The sequence below is a fragment of the Lissotriton vulgaris genome, chromosome 12 (assembly GCF_964263255.1).
Source record: "Lissotriton vulgaris chromosome 12, aLisVul1.2, whole genome shotgun sequence".
Classification (NCBI taxonomy): domain Eukaryota; kingdom Metazoa; phylum Chordata; class Amphibia; order Caudata; family Salamandridae; genus Lissotriton; species Lissotriton vulgaris.
The window spans coordinates 756,496,065-756,514,719 of NC_141700.1; the positions used below are offsets into that span (position 1 = coordinate 756,496,065).

At 45.0% G+C, this 18,655-nt stretch overlaps 1 protein-coding gene across 1 annotated transcript in view; it reads left to right on the forward strand.

Annotated features, from left to right (window-relative positions):
* Positions 1-18,655, forward strand: part of WRAP53 (WD repeat containing antisense to TP53) — a 159,645-nt gene that overhangs the window by 119,815 nt on the left and 21,175 nt on the right. The window contains exons 7-8 of the mRNA XM_086946059.1: positions 1,017-1,149; positions 5,825-6,033. Of these exons, the coding sequence (XP_086802185.1) occupies positions 1,017-1,149; positions 5,825-6,033 (342 nt within the window). The remainder of the gene's footprint in view (positions 1-1,016; positions 1,150-5,824; positions 6,034-18,655) is intronic.

Below are 18,655 nucleotides of genomic sequence, written 5' to 3' on the forward strand. Positions count from 1 at the left end.
GTAAGAATTGGCCCTGCCCAAGGCCAAAGCTCTCCTCCACCTGTTCGTAAGTGATAAATGTCTCGTTGGGAAAAAGGTCTTCAAGGACCTCTCAGCCACCCTCCCTCCAGGGTTGAAAGGACATGTACCGTTCCATGTCTATAAAGGGTGCCAGTGTCTAGATTGATAGCTCCCTGTGAAAAGGTGCTTTCCTTAAGACCTTCTTGACAAACCTCTGCCATATGCCGGCCGTATGTCTCACGACATAGGGAAGAGTTGCCTCCGCCCCCCTGCCCTGCATGTGATAGGAGTCTTAGAAGGATTTATATAAAATGGAAAGGTGGCTGCTCTTGGTCTCTTAGTCATTTCAGTGGCCTGTTGGTTTAGACAGTCTGTGACCTGCCATTTCAGATCACCACCAGGGGGGGCTCCTAAGGGTAGATTTATTTCTGCTAATTGATGGTTTAGAGAATCATCCAGAATTTTGCCTATTGAATATTTTTGATCTGCCATGGTAGATGTGAATTTTCCCCAGAAGCTAGCTGCAATAATCAAGCGTTATTAATGTCCCATTCATTTGTAGAGGGAACTTCAATTGTGTGATGTACAGAGCTATGGATAGCACACCACCATTGATGGGATCAGAAACTAAGTTAATGAGAGGTTAACAGACATTGTAGCTGCCAAAGCCAGACTATTATGAAATAGAAAAGGAAGGAATAAAGAAATTATTGCAAGCTTTCAATTAGGGGTAGTTTCAGTTCAACATTAATTTCCAATCTGGGATGAAGTAAGTGATCCGTTGTATGAGGTGGTCTATTTGTGCTTCCACTAAAATGGCATATGTCAGCAGAATGAATAAATCACATACATGTTATTTCTCTTAATAGAAATCTGTGAATGTTTTTTGGTCATCTATGTACTTGGTAGGTGCAGTGTTCTATTTAGTGGCTCTAGTTGTGCTCCGTGTCAGCAATGGAACTCAAACGTCATAGTGCACGTGTCCCAATGTTCCTGTTTCTTTCTTCTTGTTCCAGGATGAGCTGACCTCTGCTCATTCCCTCTGCTTCACCCCAGATGGATCACACCTCTACTGTGGCTTTGATAAGATGGTGAGGGTGTTTGACACCTCCCGGCCGGGTCGAGATTGTGAGAAGAGGCCCACGTTTGGTAAGTGGTGAGACGCACAGGCAAGAACTGCATTGTCAAGTGTTCTGTTGCGCTGTATTCAAGCCGTCATTTAGGGATCAGGTTTGACATGAAGTTGGTGGCTTAGTCCATGTTTTGCTGCTTTAGGAAACACTTGCAATACTACATAATAGATGTTTACCAAATATATTGGCAATAAATCCCATTTGCAGCATGTGCACTGAAAGGTTTGCGTAAGTGTATAGCACCCTTCGTTTGTATTCCCCTGCATTAGCCAGTACACCTACTTCAGGTTGACCTGTGAATCTGGGTATCTAGTATGACTTATTCATGTTGAAATTAGTTAAACCCTTACTTTTTGAAATCCCCTGACTGCATTTCCCAAAATATGTTGTACTGCTCAGTAAGCCACTCCTTCGAAGTTCTACCATTACGTCCTTTACAGTTGCGTCTGTGGGTGCTGATATTTTATTAGCTAGATAGCGCCAAAAGAAATAATGCCAAAAATAATAATTAACAGATTAAATTGGTACAAATCAGGAGAAACGGTCTTTACAACCTGGGCCTAAGTACGCTTGCAGTTTCCTCGCAATCTGAACAACGCTTTCCTTAACCACGCATATGAGTTGGCGTTCTATCTGTTTGAGCGGGGACAGGAACCAGAAGCCATATGGCGGAAAGGACCGAAACACGGTTTAGTATTTTAGCTGGGGGGAGGAAGGGGGCTTGTTTAGGGCTCAGGGCGAGGGTCTGGGTTCAGGGTAGTTTTTAGGGCAGGGGGCCAGGTTTTAGGGCTCAGGGGGGGAAGGGGCAGTTTTCAAGACTGGGGTCAGTTTTTAGGGGTGAGGGTGCTGGGATTGGGGTAGTTTTTGGGCTAAGGGCCGGGTTTTAGGGCTCAGGGTAGGGGGTCAGCGTAGTTAATAGGGCTGGGGCTGGTAGATTACAATGCAGGAGGGCTGATTTTCAGGGCTCTGGGCAGTGGGGTCCTGGGGTAAGCTTTACCACACCTATACCTTTACCAATCATGCTTTTAAAACAAAATTCATTGTAAAGGCATGCGTGGTAAAGACACAGTCGTTTTAAAGACTACGTGGTTAGGGCACGCATGGTTGTGTCATACAACCCAAATAAGCAATGCGCCCAGGACTCTGCATATTTACTAATCAATTTTATCAATTTTCAACACTTTATTTTATCAAGATTGCAAACTGAGGTAATTGACTCCAGTGCACATATCATTTAACATGGGATACAAGTTCTTGGAATTTTAACAGCCACCTTGGGCACAGGCTTCTTGCCAATGTGTGTTATAATGCCTTGAATCCTAAATGTGTGTAAACTTTGAAGTACATTGTCTGCAATGTCAAGATTGGTTTGTACCCACAATTTCCTTGGCATCTTAGACACAATTACCAAGGAACAATTTGCCATTTGTGCAGCTGGATAGTGGCTTGCATAATACAATGTGTACTGGTTTCGGTTCAAAATTTGCTCGATCAGTGCAGCCAAACCTCTGAGAGTAGCAAGCGTAGCAACAAAATAATGCCTCTCTTGGAGGAGTGTAGTATGCCTGATGAGGTTAGAACAATTGGGCAGCTTGTGTTGCAATGCTATAGATATAACTATGCTCGATTACAGGAAATTGAATGTTATCTACATTATCTGTATTTGATCATTTCACTGGGTTGCCCATGGGAAATCCTTGTATAGAGGTGACAACATTCCTGATTGAAGGTGAATGGTTAAAGTACTGACCCGCTTATTTTTCGGTATGGTCAAATTCTTCGTACGACCAAGTGGATTGGTGCCTGTTATTCACTATGTCCAGTGTGGGACGCTTATGCGGTGGCAAATGTAGGCTTTTATCCAATCTTGCTTTGAAGAATGCATGTCCAGTTAGCACTCTGAGGCCATTGTTTATTTTAATCCTTGTAGACGTCCTTCCTAGAAAGATACTTAAAAATCACAACTAATAAAGAGTGTGGGCCATCCCACCAAATGATGCATGAGCTGATGGGCTGAAGTGAAGAAGCAAATACAGGCGACTATTTAGTGTCTTGGTTCCACCAAACACATTGTCCGGAGATCATTTTCAACAGGAGCTGTGTAAGATGTCTGCATATTCATTGGGTATCTCCTGAAGACCCCATTTCTCAGCTCTCCAGCCCAGTCTGAATGGCTGAGGGTGACCAGAGGTACTTCCTTTGCATATTTCCTTTCGTGTCTGCTTCAGAGTGTGTCATGAAGAAGTTCCCTCCCTGGCTTACCCAGCCGTGTTGAATTGTGCTTCTACAGGAGATATGTTGGCAATGGTCCTGGAAAGTCAGTGGTGCAGTCCTGAATAGCTTGAGGGACTTTTAGAGATTGGAAGTACCCATGCAAGTGCACTTCAAAGTGGAACCCCTTCAATGTACCAGCACCACAAGGAGGCATGTATGGTTCTTGGTGTGTGCAGGTGGTGGAGTGAATGGGTTGGGGACCCTGTGACCGAAGACCAATCCCATTTGTGTAAAAGTTTTATGTATTCTGTGGCCCAGACCGGGGGCCAACTGAATGGACTTTATGCTTGGAGACTTCTCCTCCCACAGTCCAGTATTATGTGGACTGATGGAGAGAGAATGGTAACGTGATTGATTGCTGTACTTTATGATGATGGAAAGCACAACTTGCCCAGATGGAGCCTAACAGCAGGATTTAATTGCTGCAAACCCAGAAGCGGACACCTAGAGGAGTTTTGGTTGGTAGAATTATGAGGCTGAACATCCAGATTGAAGATTTGGGCAACATAAGGCAGAGGGGTGTTTGTGGGGCTGGTGGGCGTTGACAGGGGGTCCTCCCTTCAATACTGTGGATTTGCTTACTGAGATGTTGACTCAGAAGCTCAGTGAATTGGAAACCTTTTCAGAGTGTCCGGATCAACAGCTTAGACAGTGGGTTTACAGAGTGCATGCAGGAGCAAAGAGAGGAGCCCCTGTATCAGGTTGAACTGTGATGGCAGTACCTCACTTGGTGGAGTGGTGTGAAGTTCCTCTCAGCAGTACACCCAAAAATGAGTGGGAGTTGTAAAGCTAGGAGATACCTTTTTAGTTTTGTTACCTGATCTGGATTCCAACATGATTGAGATCTGTCGGCTATAGTACTTTGTGGCCCTTTATTGACTGACCTGTTGGTGGACGTATTTAGGAAGTTCTAGAGTACATCATCTCCGGGAGTGTGAGCTCTGGTTCCCATTTACTGTGATGTGATCTGCTGCCCTGCGAATGTCTTCGGATTGTCTCTCTACTGTCCACTCTCTCTTTTGTGCTCCCTTTGAGTTACGGTGATTACAGTTGTGGTATTAGCACTACTCTTTATAATACACTTAAATTGATTTGGAACTGGGTGATTGCCGGAGTATCAGAGAAGGTTTCAGTGTTTATTTTGGGGAATTATAGCAACTGTCGGTCAAGAAAAGTATTTAAAACTAAATGGGAGCTGTGAGACAATATAGGAATTCATAAAGGTCATAAGGAAACCACTAAGTGTACCAAAGACAGCAAGCCATTTATGGCTGTTAGAGTAAGTGCAAGCCAGTTAGTCAGGATTATGTTAGATAGGTTGTAAAATCGCACGTTTTGTGGAGTGTTACTACTTAGGTAGAATAAATCTGAGCTCCTGTTGATCATCAGTACATGATGGGATGAAAACAGAAGTCCAGCATTACTTCCAGTACCAGAATACTCTGGAGGGAGCCCCTGAATGTCCCACAAACAGATATGTAGATCCCTCTCCCCCCATTGTCATGCTCAATAAACCCTGGAGGTTGTACATGCTATTACAGCGAAATGAAAAGAGAATTTACAACATTTCGCCCATAATAGTGTGATTGTATTAAACTGACCTATGAACTGGCTCTTACCCTCCGTGTGGTCGGCCTAGGCACTTTATTTTGTAGAATTTGAAACATCTGTGAATTTTGTTGTCCTCTACAATTTTTTTTACATGTGTTTTTATTGATTTTCAATCATTCTCTGATATGAAATGCAACAAATTCAGTTTACAGCACATGCATAATTGTTATACCGGTACTTTAACGGATCTTACTCGCATTTATAATAAAAGTGACATACAAGTTGTTGTTTACACGGGACCTCCCTTATCGGTGGATCTAAGGTTTAATTGAGGTTGTGCTATATGCCCCAGTCTTGCTAGTACTACGTATCTGCGTTACTTGTGCATTTAACAATATATTTACTAACAAACTATTACTAACAGAAACTCCCTCTTGTTGTCCTCTAGAATGTCTTATGTTATAACCATGATTTTGAACACAGGGCAGAACAGACTGTATTTGTGTAACCAAGAACAGACCTTAGTTGTGTCCCAGTGGGTAACTAGAATACAATTTAACATATTGTGCACTTGGGCTGGAAATATTTTCAGGTATAAAGGCTGATACCAATCCATGTGCTGTCTCAAAGATTATTATTAATATTTTTTACTTTTGGCTATCCACAAGCCCCCATTTTCCTTCCATTCTTTCATTAGAAGTGAATGATTCATGAACAGTTGCCTGGAGCAAGGGTGTAATAATTAATAAGTTATCAATGATGAAAAAAACACATTGCGATTAGACAGATCGTTAGAGGGACTTGAAGGCTCAGCCTGACGCAATCTCTTAATTCACTGTCGCGTTTCTCTTTTCCCTTGTTTACAGTAAAGAAGCGTGGGCAGAGCGGAATTGTATCCTGCATTTCCTTTAGCCCTGTTCAGGACATCTATGCTTGTGGTTCATATTCCAAGACGGTGGCCCTATACTCAAAACGAGAGGGCATTGCCATCACTGTCCTCCAAGGGCACCAAGGTGGCCTCACGCATGTGATCTTCTCTCCAGATGGCAACTGTGTGTACAGCGGCGGGCGAAAGGTAAGAAGGCTAGTTATCTTACTGGAACTTAAATGTGTGGCAGACATTGGGATCTGCTTCAGTGAGTTAATGCTTACCTCTGACCACCGCGGTCCTCTTGAAGGTCAGGAATGGAGTCAGCCTTCCACCCATGGCAAATTGAGTACCACTGATATGCATGAGATTATTGATCATTTACAGCACTTAGAAATGGTGGAAGTCGTACATAAAAAGTTATTGTTCAGTTACTATTATTACTTTCCCATTTTGTGACTAACATTGTCTACAGCAGTATTTCCTAAACTGTGGTTCGGGACAACTGGTGAGTTGCAAGCCGATGGTGGGTCTTGAAAGTCCTGGTTTGTGTGTTTTTAGTAATATTTAAAATGATTATCCTGTTTATGCACCAGTGTAGATGGGCTGAACAATGTCCCTAAGTCCAGTTTTAAAACAAACCCTTGCAAGTATTCCCAAGCAAGTCTCCGGGTAATCCTTCCAATATTTGATGCTGCTCTTTTTTCACTTAATTAAACCATTTCAACAGCGAATGTGCTCACTAGACTTGATCATACACAGCCTTCCCACTTGTGTATGACTTTCACACATAAAGGTAGAAATATGGATGTGGCCTAACTGCCAGAGCTGCCGACTTTGGATCTAGGGAACCTGGTTTGAGTACTGGCTTTGGCTCAACATCCTTTGATTCTCTGCACATCACTTAATCCGGTGCTCACTTAAAGCACTCCAATGCCCATGGGCTGTGTTTGCACGATATAAAATTGCAAAATATATATGGCGTCCAAAATGTACCAGACCTTAGCCAATACTCTGCTGCAGAAGGGCTTTCTCAAATTTGCTAAAATCACTGATAACGAACACAATAATAATAATAATAATAATACCGATATTTATATAGCGCGAACAGCTACCTCACAAGGAGGTGTCCCGGCGCTGAGTGATCATTTTTCCAGGTAGGAATGGGCGGAGAAAGGGGAGAGAGTGTTTAGTTATTCTGGGAAAAGAGCCAGGTCTTTAGCTGCCTCTTAAAACTGGCTTCCGTTGGAGCCAGTTGGATGTTGACCGGTAGGGCGTTCCAGAGTGTCGCCGTGCAGGCAGAGAAAGATCTGCCTCCGAGTCTGGCTCTCTTGGCGCGGGGGATGGAGAGCTGGTTTCGTGAATTAGAGCGCAAGCATCTCTCCTGATAGTATCTGGGGAGTCTAAGCATTAAATAGGAGGGGCAGGTCCCCTTTTGGGCTCTAAACGCCAGAGTTAGAGCTTTAAACTTGATTCTGCAGGCTACAGGGAGCCAATGCAGATCGCGCAAGTACGGAGAGACATGCTGTTTAAAAGGGATGTTTTTTAGCAGTCTCGCAGCCGCGTTCTGCACGATCTGCAGTCGTTGCACCAGATATTTGGGTAGGCCAAGGTAGAGGCCGTTTGCGTAGTCCAGTCTGGAAGTAACTGTAGCATGGACCACCGTCTTGCGACAGTCTTCAGGCAGAAGGGACAGAAGTGAAGGGTCCTAGGGGAAGCTTAACGACCAAAACTGCTACACCCCCTAACTAGCATATACAACAACAAAGAAATAGCAGTCGATCAAAAGAACTAACTAATTATGTATCCTAACACAAAATTGTGTTCAAAAGCAAGTGTGAAATCTTGCCGCGGGAACCCATCAGTCCACTCACGAGACCGCCCTTCATCATCTGAGCACTCTCAAACTTCGAGGGTACCGTTACCCACAACAGATTGGCAGATGCTGTGAACCTAATCTGAGGTGGGTCTCTTGATGTCAATGGGCTTAGGATATGTAACAAGTGTCTGTCAAGGGACTGAATAGCAGTGCTAACTAAAGTGAAAGTGCATCAGTGAAAAAGTGAAACGCTATCAAATTGGATAGTGACGGGGAAAAAAAAAGCCATTTATTATGCACCCCTACAATCCCAAATCAATAAAAACAGTGCATAGTAGTGTAACAAATAACTACCAACAAAGATCTTAGGTCGACATGTTTCTGCAGACAGGCGGAGCCAGGTGGTCTTCTGCTGCTTCCTCAGGACCATTAGTGCTACTGCTATACATATAAAAGTGAAACTATATCACCATAAGTGTGATTTGTTGTCATCCTCCTGACTTCAGAACATAAATTTCAGCAGGGGAAAATCAGGATACATAAAAAGAGAGAAAGAAACAACAGTATAGTGCCATTAGTCACTATAGCCATGTACACAAATCAAAAGACGAGTTCAGCTGATTCATTACGCTAGTTGCTTAGGACTAGCCACTAGTGGGAAGTTAAGTCTGCCACTATTAATCAAGGTTGTTGCTCACTCACCTATTCGGCAAAAGGGAGCTTCCCCACCTCACCTGGCGTCAGCTCAGGTACATGGAGCACCGCTCTAACAGAAGGAAAAATAAAATAAATTATGTACAGAAATGTGGGAAAAGATGCCTCCTTCCCGCCACAGTGGTCTGCCAATCTATCACGTTCCACAAAGAACGCCGACTCAATCCCTGCCTCAGATTCACAGCCTCTCTCAATCACACACAGCCACACTCACGCATGCTCGCACACACACATACACCCACGCAGGCACAATGCATCGGGACACACATATACACACGCACAGCTAACAGACACACAGCCACACATATACATGCACACACACAGCTACACACGCGCACACACACAGTTACACCCGCATACACACAGACACGAGCGCCCATGCACGCACGCACATACATACAGAGACACACCCCCCCCCGCACACATACACACACAAGTGCACTGAGGCCCCCCGAGCCCTTTTGAACTTACCGGGCCAATCTCGGGGGACTCCACTCTCAGCACGCGGCAGGGGCAGACACCGGGCATGTGCCTCGTGCCCCCTCCGCAGAGTTCACGCTGCAGCTCTTGCCAGCTCCTTTCCCGGGGCTCCCACTTGGTCAAGGGAGCCCCGCAACACTTGCGCAACCTCCTGCTGGCGGCCCCGGGGCTCTCCACCGTTCACAGGAGCCCCGGGCCGCAAGACGGATTTACTCCTCCTGCCTCCTCTTCCGGTCCGAACGCGGCCCCGCCCCCGTCACAGGCGACCTTGCCTGACTTCCGGTGCGATTTACAAAAGGGGGTGGTGATGAACAGAGTGTCTGAATTGAGCAGACCACTCTTACCCAGTCCAAAGATCAGGGCTTGATCCATCACCGTTATTTATCTCACTGCCCCATCCCAGCTCAGAACCTGGCTATATGCAAATCAGTCTGTCCCTGGCCCAGTGCATCATGGGAACAGGGCAGACTAAACTACCAAGCCAATTCTTTACCAGAAAGGAGACAAGCTACCGGGGACCGGTTTCTGGCATTTCAGCCGTCTTCGGCCCGGCTTGCTTGAATCCTGATGGAGCAGTGAGAAAGGGACTCATGTCTGAGTATACCCTGCCACACCTATAGTGGCCAAAATCGATTTACAAAAGGGGGTGGTGATGAACAGAGTGTCTGAATTGAACAGACCACTCTTACCCAGTCCAAAGATCAGGGCTTGATCCATCACCGTTATTTATCTCACTGCCCCATCCCAGCTCAGAACCTGGCTATATGCAAATCAGTCTGTCCCTGGCCCAGTGCATCATGGGAACAGGGCAGACTAAACTACCAAGCCAATTCTTTACCAGAAAGGAGACAAGCTACCGGGGACCGGTTTCTGGCATTTCAGCCGTCTTCGGCCCGGCTTGCTTGAATCCTGATGGAGCAGTGAGAAAGGGACTCATGTCTGAGTATACCCTGCCACACCTATAGTGGCCAAAATCGATTTACAAAAGGGGGTGGTGATGAACAGAGTGTCTGAATTGAGCAGACCACTCTTACCCAGTCCAAAGATCAGGGCTTGATCCATCACCGTTATTTATCTCACTGCCCCATCCCAGCTCAGAACCTGGCTATATGCAAATCAGTCTGTCCCTGGCCCAGTGCATCATGGGAACGGACGGATTTACTCCTCCTGCCTCCTCTTCCGGTCCGAACACGGCCCCGCCCCCGTCACAGGCGACCTTGCCTGACTTCCGGTGCGGCCGCGGCGGGATTCCGGGGGCATTTTCTGCCACACAAATCTTGTTTAAACAGTCGCTGACCCCCTCATGAATATACTGCTGGCAGACCACAGTTGAAGAATCACTGTTGTAAGTGATATGTGGTAACACAGCACAAACATTAGTGCAGACTCGCAGCACTTTGTGTCTGCATGTTACTAATATGTTCAAGTATGTACAGGTGAGACTGTTAGCATAATGCCCACATTAGAGACCCTGTGCCTTCACCGGCATTTAACGCTTCACCCTAGTTATGATGCTCTTAGCTTCACTGGTTAAGTCCTCATCTCAGTCTGCAACAAGTACTCAGGTTTGTGGGGGGAAATGACTCCTCTTCGAACAATCCAGAAAAATGGCTATTCATATCACAAACTGAGAAGACATTCTCCCGGTAACTATCCTTCTCCTACAGTATTCTGGGCATGCCCCCAGGGTTTTTGATGCACTCATGTAAGATATTTGAGGGGTTTTCCATGTGTGGACCTTTCAAGTTAATGGCCGACGGGCTTTCCATTGTGATTCGAGCAATATATAGTGAAACAAGGAAGGGAGCTTTGTCTGAAAGAGAACAACTGATGCCAAGATAATGCCATGCCTCCGAGCAGCAACGCTTCTTACTGTGCTCCGGTGCACTCGTTAATGTAATCAAACTAATTTTGAGCAGTGAAATGCCTCTGCTGACACGGTCTATAGGCTGAGGTGCAGATGATAACTCGAGGAGTCCCCCAGTACCGTTACCATGCTGTCTGTACTCGTAAAGCAGATGTCACTGCCTGAGTTTGCAGACATTGGGGCAGACTTTGAAGGTGCAGCTTATTTTCTTCTATGTTATGGGTGCTGCGTATTGCTTCACCTTACCTGTATTTTGTCAGTGATGAAAATGAAAATAAAAAAGTACTACAGAAAGGAACCAAGCGGTGTAACAACCATAAAAGAAAAGGAAACACTGCCTCATAAGGACTTGGACTCAAGTCAGTTCAGACATAGCCATATGCAAATCAGCCTTGACCCTGTGCCTCATGGGAACAGTCCAGCCCGAACTGCCAAGTCATGTCTTCCCTGGACCGGAATCAAGCATCCTAGGACCGGTTTCTGGCTATCGGCTGTCTTCAGCCAGGATAGCTTGACTCCGGTCCAGGGAAGACATGGCTTGGCAGTTCGGGCTGGACTGTTCCCATGAGGCACAGGCCGCCCCCGTAAACCGAGAGCATTTCCCGGCCGCTTTTAATTTCATTTCGCGGCCGCTTTTAAGTATCCTGCGTGTTTTTATTTAACCCTAGTTTTTTTTGGCCTCCCATTCAAACAGTCACTTTTCATGCCATAAGGTTTCTTTACATGTACATACCAAGTCAACATGTATATATGCTTTCATCACAGTGCGTCACCTAGGGTTTCCACTTGTTACAGGTGATACGAATCCACGTGCCTTTTGATGTTTTATTTTGGTTCCCACCAGCAACAAAAGTGTTGCTTAAGTATTTATTTGGGTACTAGTTCATTTTAATTCAAAGCTATCCCTATAAAATCAATCACTCTAAAGATCCCAGAACTCATACCCTACCTTTCGTCTTCTAACAGGACGTCTTTAAAAACTCGACCTCTGCCTTTTTTTTTTATTATTCATGTTATTCCTGAAGAGAAGGGGCTGAAGTCCCGGAAGACCTACCCACACGTGGACTTCATTTAGGCATGTGGGAAAAGCGTCTAAAAAAGAACTCGAGTGCTGCCTCACGTTCGCCATATTGCCTGTACAGCACCCTTGGGATGCACAGCATCACTGAAAGGGTTTATAGGACATTGGCAAATGCTGGTATTTAGTCTTCTATTACTGTTTATGACCTCGTTTTAAAACAAGATCAGTAAGTTATCACTCCTCCGAGGCACGCACAAGATGCGTGTTCTATTAGTGACTGGGGTAGCTCTTTGTACATTGAGTACAGCGCCCTGCAAAATGCATTTCCCAGACTGCAGCAGCATACTTGTTAAACATTTGTGTGCAGTTTTATATAGCGTGTACCCGACCCGAGGGTGTCAGAGATCGTTTACACGACGAGCACCAGTTGCATTCCACCGACACATTAATTTTTTTAGGCACAGGGAGATTGAGCGAGTTGCCCACAATCACAGGATGTTCAAGCTTCCAGGCAGGATCGAACCCAATTTCAAAATCTATTGCTCTAGCAGTTAAGCCACCTTCTGTCCTCTCTTCTCCTTAAATGTCTTCTATCACTTCTTCGATTGCCTGCCTTCATGTCTGAAACCTCCCTGGTTCCAAACTTCTTTTGCAATTTTTTTTAATAACAGCATGGGTAGCTTTTAGTAAAGCTTGGCATGCGCCCATGCACACACACCCCCTCACCCTCACACACACCCTCACACCCCCTCACCCTCACACCCCCTCACCCTCACACACCCACACCCTCACACTCCCTCACAACCCCACACACCCTCCCCCCTCCTCACCTTCACACCCTTGTCACCCTCACACCACCTCACCCTCACAACCCCTCACCCTCACACACACCCACTAACCTGACACACCCACTCACCTCACACACCCACTCACCTCACACACCCACTCACCCTCACATGCCCACTCACCCTCACACACCCTCACTCACACCCCCTCACTCTAACACCCCCTCACTCTCACACCCTTCACCCTCACAACCCTTCACCTTCACAACCCTTCACTTTCACAACCCTTCACCCTCACACCCCCTCACCCTCACACCCCCTCACCCTCACACCCCCTCACCCTCACAACCCCTCACCCTCACACACCCACTCACCCTCACACACCCACTCACCCTCACACACCCACTCACCCTCACACACCCACTCACCCTCACACACCCTCACCCACCCTCACCCCGTCACTCACCGTCACTTACCGTCACCCACACACCCCCTCACACCCTCACCCTCACACCCCCTCACACCCCTCTTACCCTCACACACCCACACACCCTCACCCACCCTCACCAGCAGAGTATAACAAAACATAGCATAGCATAACAAAACACAGCGTAGCATAGCAAACAAAAGCATAGGATAGCAAAAAATAGCATAGCATAGCATAACAAAACAAAGCATAGGATAGCATAGCATAACAAAACACAACAAAACATAGCATAGTATAACAAAGCATCGCATAACAAAACAAAGCATAGCATAACATAACAAAGCATAGCAAAGTAAAACATAGCATAGTATAACGAAACATAGCATAGCATAACAAAAAAACAAAACAGCAGAACGAAACCTAGCATAAGATAACAAAACATAGCATAACAGAACAAAACAAAGCATAGCATAGCAAAACATATCATAACATAACATAGTATAGCATAACAAAACACAGCATAGTATAGCATAACAAAACAAAGTATAGCATAACAAAGCAAAGCATAGCATAACATAACAAAACAAAGCATAGCATAACAAATCAAAGCATAGCATAGCATAACAAAACATAGCATAGCAAAACAAAGCATAGCATAATAAAACAAAAAAAGCATAGTATAACAAAACACAACAAAACATAGCATAAAAAAACAAAGCATAGGATAGCAAAACTAACCTCTTAAGAGCTGCGCCTATACCAGCGGCCGACGGCACCACTACCTCGGGAGTGCTGCCGTCGGCCGTTGGACGTTCCAACTGCACCTGCGCAATGGAACGTTCAGCACTGGAGCTGGACGTTCCAAAGCAGCTAAGGTGTTAAACATAGCATAGCAAAACAAAGCATAGGATAGCAAAACATAGCATAGCATAACAAAGCATAGCATAACAAAACAGCATAGCATAACAAAACACAGCATATCATAACAAAACACAGCATAGCATAACAAAACACAGCATAGCATAACAAAACATAGGATAGCAAAATAAAACATAGCATACAGCAATACTCAGCACCTCCACAGCATCACTCAGGAGCACCACAACATCACTATGTGCTACCACAGCATCACTGAATGCCACAGCATCACTCGTTCGCCATCACAACTTCACTCAGTGCCACCACAGCATCAATCTGTGCAACCATTCAACAACTGGTTCAAATATGTTCTCTTAATGTTTCAAACTTTATTACAAATGTAACAAAAAGATGTAAATATTTCACTTCTGTTCTTAGATTTTCGTCACAATAAAATACACTGAACATAATCTTCACAAAAGGTATTTACAATAGTTTAAGCTATTGCCATTATAAATTACAATAACTTTTATTTAAGTATTCATTATTAAAAAAAATAAAAGCCATTGTTATTTGTAATATCAACACATGTAAGTCACGTAAATACAACACATATTGCATTACAAATGCTATAGGTGTCACATTTGCGAAAGTTATAACTATTGGCTTTGTAAATGACAAAACTATTAACCCCTTCCGTGCGGCCGCGATTCCCCTGGTGTGCTGTAAACAGCACGAACAGGGGCGGGCCGTGACGAACCCCAGCCGTCATCAGCACACGAGCACCGTAGTGCATGACGGCTGGGGTTCGTCATGAGCATGGAAGGGGTTAATTTGGCTATTTTCAAAAACAAAACATAAATAAAAATATTGTCATTTACAATACCAATAGCTCAAACTTTCCTAATGCGAGACCTATTGCATTGCAAATGCTTGTTTATAGCTTGGAGCAGTTCAGCCTTAGCATTACGGCAATCCTTATTATACCAGGATTTCCCCCCCTGTGCAGGCTTTACATCTCCACCGGTCTTTTTTGGTATTTTTGTTACCATTGGGACGAGAGCTTTGAAAAACCCATTGTGTAGGTCTAAAAAAGTGTTTCCCTCCAACGGTGTGGTCGTATATCTACAGAAAATATTGGCACATGCTTTATAAATGCTTGCCAATACTTCACCATGCTCCAACATATATGCCCATTTTAGTGAGCAACGGTTGTTACTGACTAAAACATCATCAGAGCTCACGTGGGTTGTCTCATTGCTCTTGTTTGCACAAGGGAATAGTCCGTTATGAAGTAACAGCTGGAGCGGACGGTGGTCGCTCTCTATTCTAGGAATAATCTCCAAGTCTTCTGCATAAGACCAGATATCAAAAGATACCATTATGTAGTCAATTTTACTCTGGCACTTGCTTCTACAGAATGTAGGGGCCTTTGGTGTGTCTGATGGCAAACGATTGTTACATGCTCTCAGACCATGCCCAACCACTAACCTCATGATCCGGAGCGCTAGCGCAGTACACGGGACCGGGTTAATGTTATGCAATGTAGGGATGTTGTTAGCGCTGTCTTCATCATCAAAAATATTTCCAAGCCTGTAATAGGTTCATAGTTGCAGTTTAAATTGCCACCTATTACACTTGCCCTTACTTCTAGTAAGTTTAGAATAGAGTCCATTTGTTCTATTGTTAATGACTCCTTTGAAACGGGCCTGGTCTATTGTAATTAATATATAGGTGAAGCACCCTTCTCTCCTACGTTATTATTTTTATTCCGAGTATGTCAGGAGAACTAATACATAATTGGATAATTCTAATATCAAGGGTTACTTTCAGCCATTTTACAAGCCCCCCCGAGGGTCTTCCTCTTGGTGATGGGACTGCGTCTACACAAAAGGTTCTGTACCCTACTCTGTGTGGGGTCTTTGTCGCCCAAGTCTCTTGCAGTAGACAAATATAACTTGTTTCAATATAATCATTCCACTCAGCCAATAGGAAGAAGTGGTCTTGTCGCCTATTGTAGAATTGAAGGTTTGGTTTTGTCGCCTACGGTAACTCAAAGGTTAGCCGGATACATGAGAGCATAACAAAGGCCCATCTGGCATTTTCCCCCCCCCTTTTTGTGCTTTACTTGCATGGTCCTGGTAGATGTTAACTGCGCTCCCATATATGGTCTTTTGCAGTGCTTTATTTGTACCAGTGGTTTCTGGTGCTCGGCACCAGCACTTAATTGTTAGCCCTGGCTCTAGTGACAGTGCACCACATGATAGTGCTGTCTTTTTAATTTTGAGATGAGCACAACAACTGTGTTTATTAAGTCAATATAAATTGAAAACAAATCATACCTGCCTCTCAAGCCATTATTATAGTTTTATGTGGCCTGAGATAGTCTGTATTGCCACACTTGTAAGAGTGAGATGGTTAGGTGTTATGTTGGTACGGTCATCGGCAGCGCTGGCAGGGTATGGGTGGTGCAGGCTGCAGTGGCCTTCAGAGAAGGGCCCTGGCACTTACTTTTTTTACAAATTAAGCACTGGTCTTTTGGTTCTTGAGTTTTAATATTTGGTCTCTGTCCCTAGAGACAAGTAGCCTTGCCACTATCGTCTCAGAGGTGCCCCTGCCAGCGGAGGGTGCGCTACAGCTCAATGTGCCCTTACGATTGAAAAGCAGTTGGGTTCCTTACCCACCATGATAGATGACATGAGCCAATCCACGAGGAGCAGATCCATGTTTGGACCCCCGACTGTTCTGGTATCCCAGTGATCCTGATACTGTTCCATCTAGAGTGCCCTTCGGCATCCTCTCCTCTCAGTTTATGGTATCTCATTTCCTCCTTCAGCGACTTAAGCTGTGTTTGCATTTCCATCATCGTTCATCGGAACAAATTTATTATTTTCAACTCAGCCAATGAGCTTCTGCGATCCGTCCTCAAGTCTGACATCAATTGACACAGCCTGTTTTACGTTCTAGGGTCTTTTTCTTGTCCAGAACTGATTGCAGTATTTTATAAAAATGTGCCCCTATGCTCATGTTGATTCTACATGCACCAGCAGATCTCTCAGTTCAGAAGTTTACCCTAGCATCTCTACAGAGACCCTAGTTATTGCAACGGACTTGCCACTTTTCAGTTTCACCAATCTAACACCTCACTGGAAGAGTTTGGTGATGCAGGCTGCAGTCTCTGCAAACTCCTGGCTTCATAATGCCACTCCACGGTCAGTACAATAGTTAAACAAGCAAAAGTGTAGTGCAGAGACAGACTTCCATAATATATATCATTTCAGGTTGATGTCCTTTAAGAGCAGCTTTCTCTTACATTCTGGTCTCCAGGGCAGTCAAATTCGTTGTTGCCCATCTCGAAAGTATAATTGGCACAGGTTTGTTGGGGGTCATCTACAGAAGTCCCCCCCCCCCCTTCCACACACACACTCTTTATGAAGCTCTCTCAGAACTAGTCCCCGGGGATCGTGCTTTGTGCACAAATTATTTGTGGATCTCACTCTGCCCCCAATTAACATGTCATTGTTGTGGGTCAACGGCTGCACATGAGACCTAGTTGTTTATTTGTTAGGTGGCATGTCTCTTAATAGCATGGGGGAAATTTCAGCGCCACAGTTCGACAGAGAGCATAAGTCAAACATAGGGCCACAATGGCCTATATCGGCACCAGCCACCATGGATCCCTGTGCTCCGCGTTCTGTTCTGTAGAGGCCCAACGGCTTCTCTTTGTAGGTAGGGCCTGTGAGAGACCCTGCCAATCCGCGCAGGGAGGCTTCTCAACCAGGCCACCACTAACTGGACAGAACTGGTAAGGTAACGCCCTTCACTGTCTCCTCAAGTCTACTCTATAGCCTCAGAATGGCCTGCAGCCCCTCCTCCTGCATAGACTTCCAGGGGACCTGCCCTCGCCGCCGCACTGCAGATCAGCATGCAGTCCAGACTCAGAGCCCCTTCCACCAACCAGTCTCACTTACAGGCTGACCTTTTATTATGCCGTCCAGACCTCTCACAGGCACTTTCCAGCAGTGCGGGAACCCCGGGGTCCGAGAAGGGCTTGACCGCACATGTTGCCATCTTGTCATTTGTGTATATTGTTTTGGCAGCTGGTAGTGTGAGCAAAAGATAGCAAACACCATTTCATTGTCGTGAATTGTCAGAAGACATTGTCTATACTTGGTTTACAGTAGCAAGTGTTGTTCTGCTAGCAGGCGTCCAAGAGTCTGTTGGTTTCTGTTCCCTGCTTCTTTCTAGTCTCTCCGTATGATGGATAACATCCACTCCATACCTAGCAAGACGCTATTGAACGAGTATATTAGGTTGTTTTGTCAGTAACCTTTCTATTGTTTTCCTCGTACCTTAGTGATGTGTATTCGCTGTATTTTCATATTGATGACGTGTAACAGAGTAATTCTGTGTTCCTTGTATATTACTTTTGGGTCGATCTTACGGGGGCTATTGTGTCAGCAGCACTTCAACCAAGTGGGTGATAACTAAGTATTTTTAGTATACCTCATGTCTGGGCCACGTTGTGGAAACATGGAGGTAATAGTGTCATTAGTAGTATTGCTGCTGGTTTCCCCTCTGCTGCTTAACGACACACAAACCACCAAATTCACTTCCAAACTGCCAAATGTCGTTATGCCTTGTGAGCTTCATTGAGCTACTGAGCTGTTCTCAGCAACCTTGGTACCAGTGACTCAGAAGATAAGTGGCCTGAAAGTATTCTGGCATCTCTACTAGGATCACTTGAAATTGCTACTCAAGACCAAAATATCTGTGGAAAAAATACCCTTTTACATTGACAGCTGACTGCAACACCGGCTCTCTCTGTTGCATTGGCAAGCCCACAAGACTCCATTGT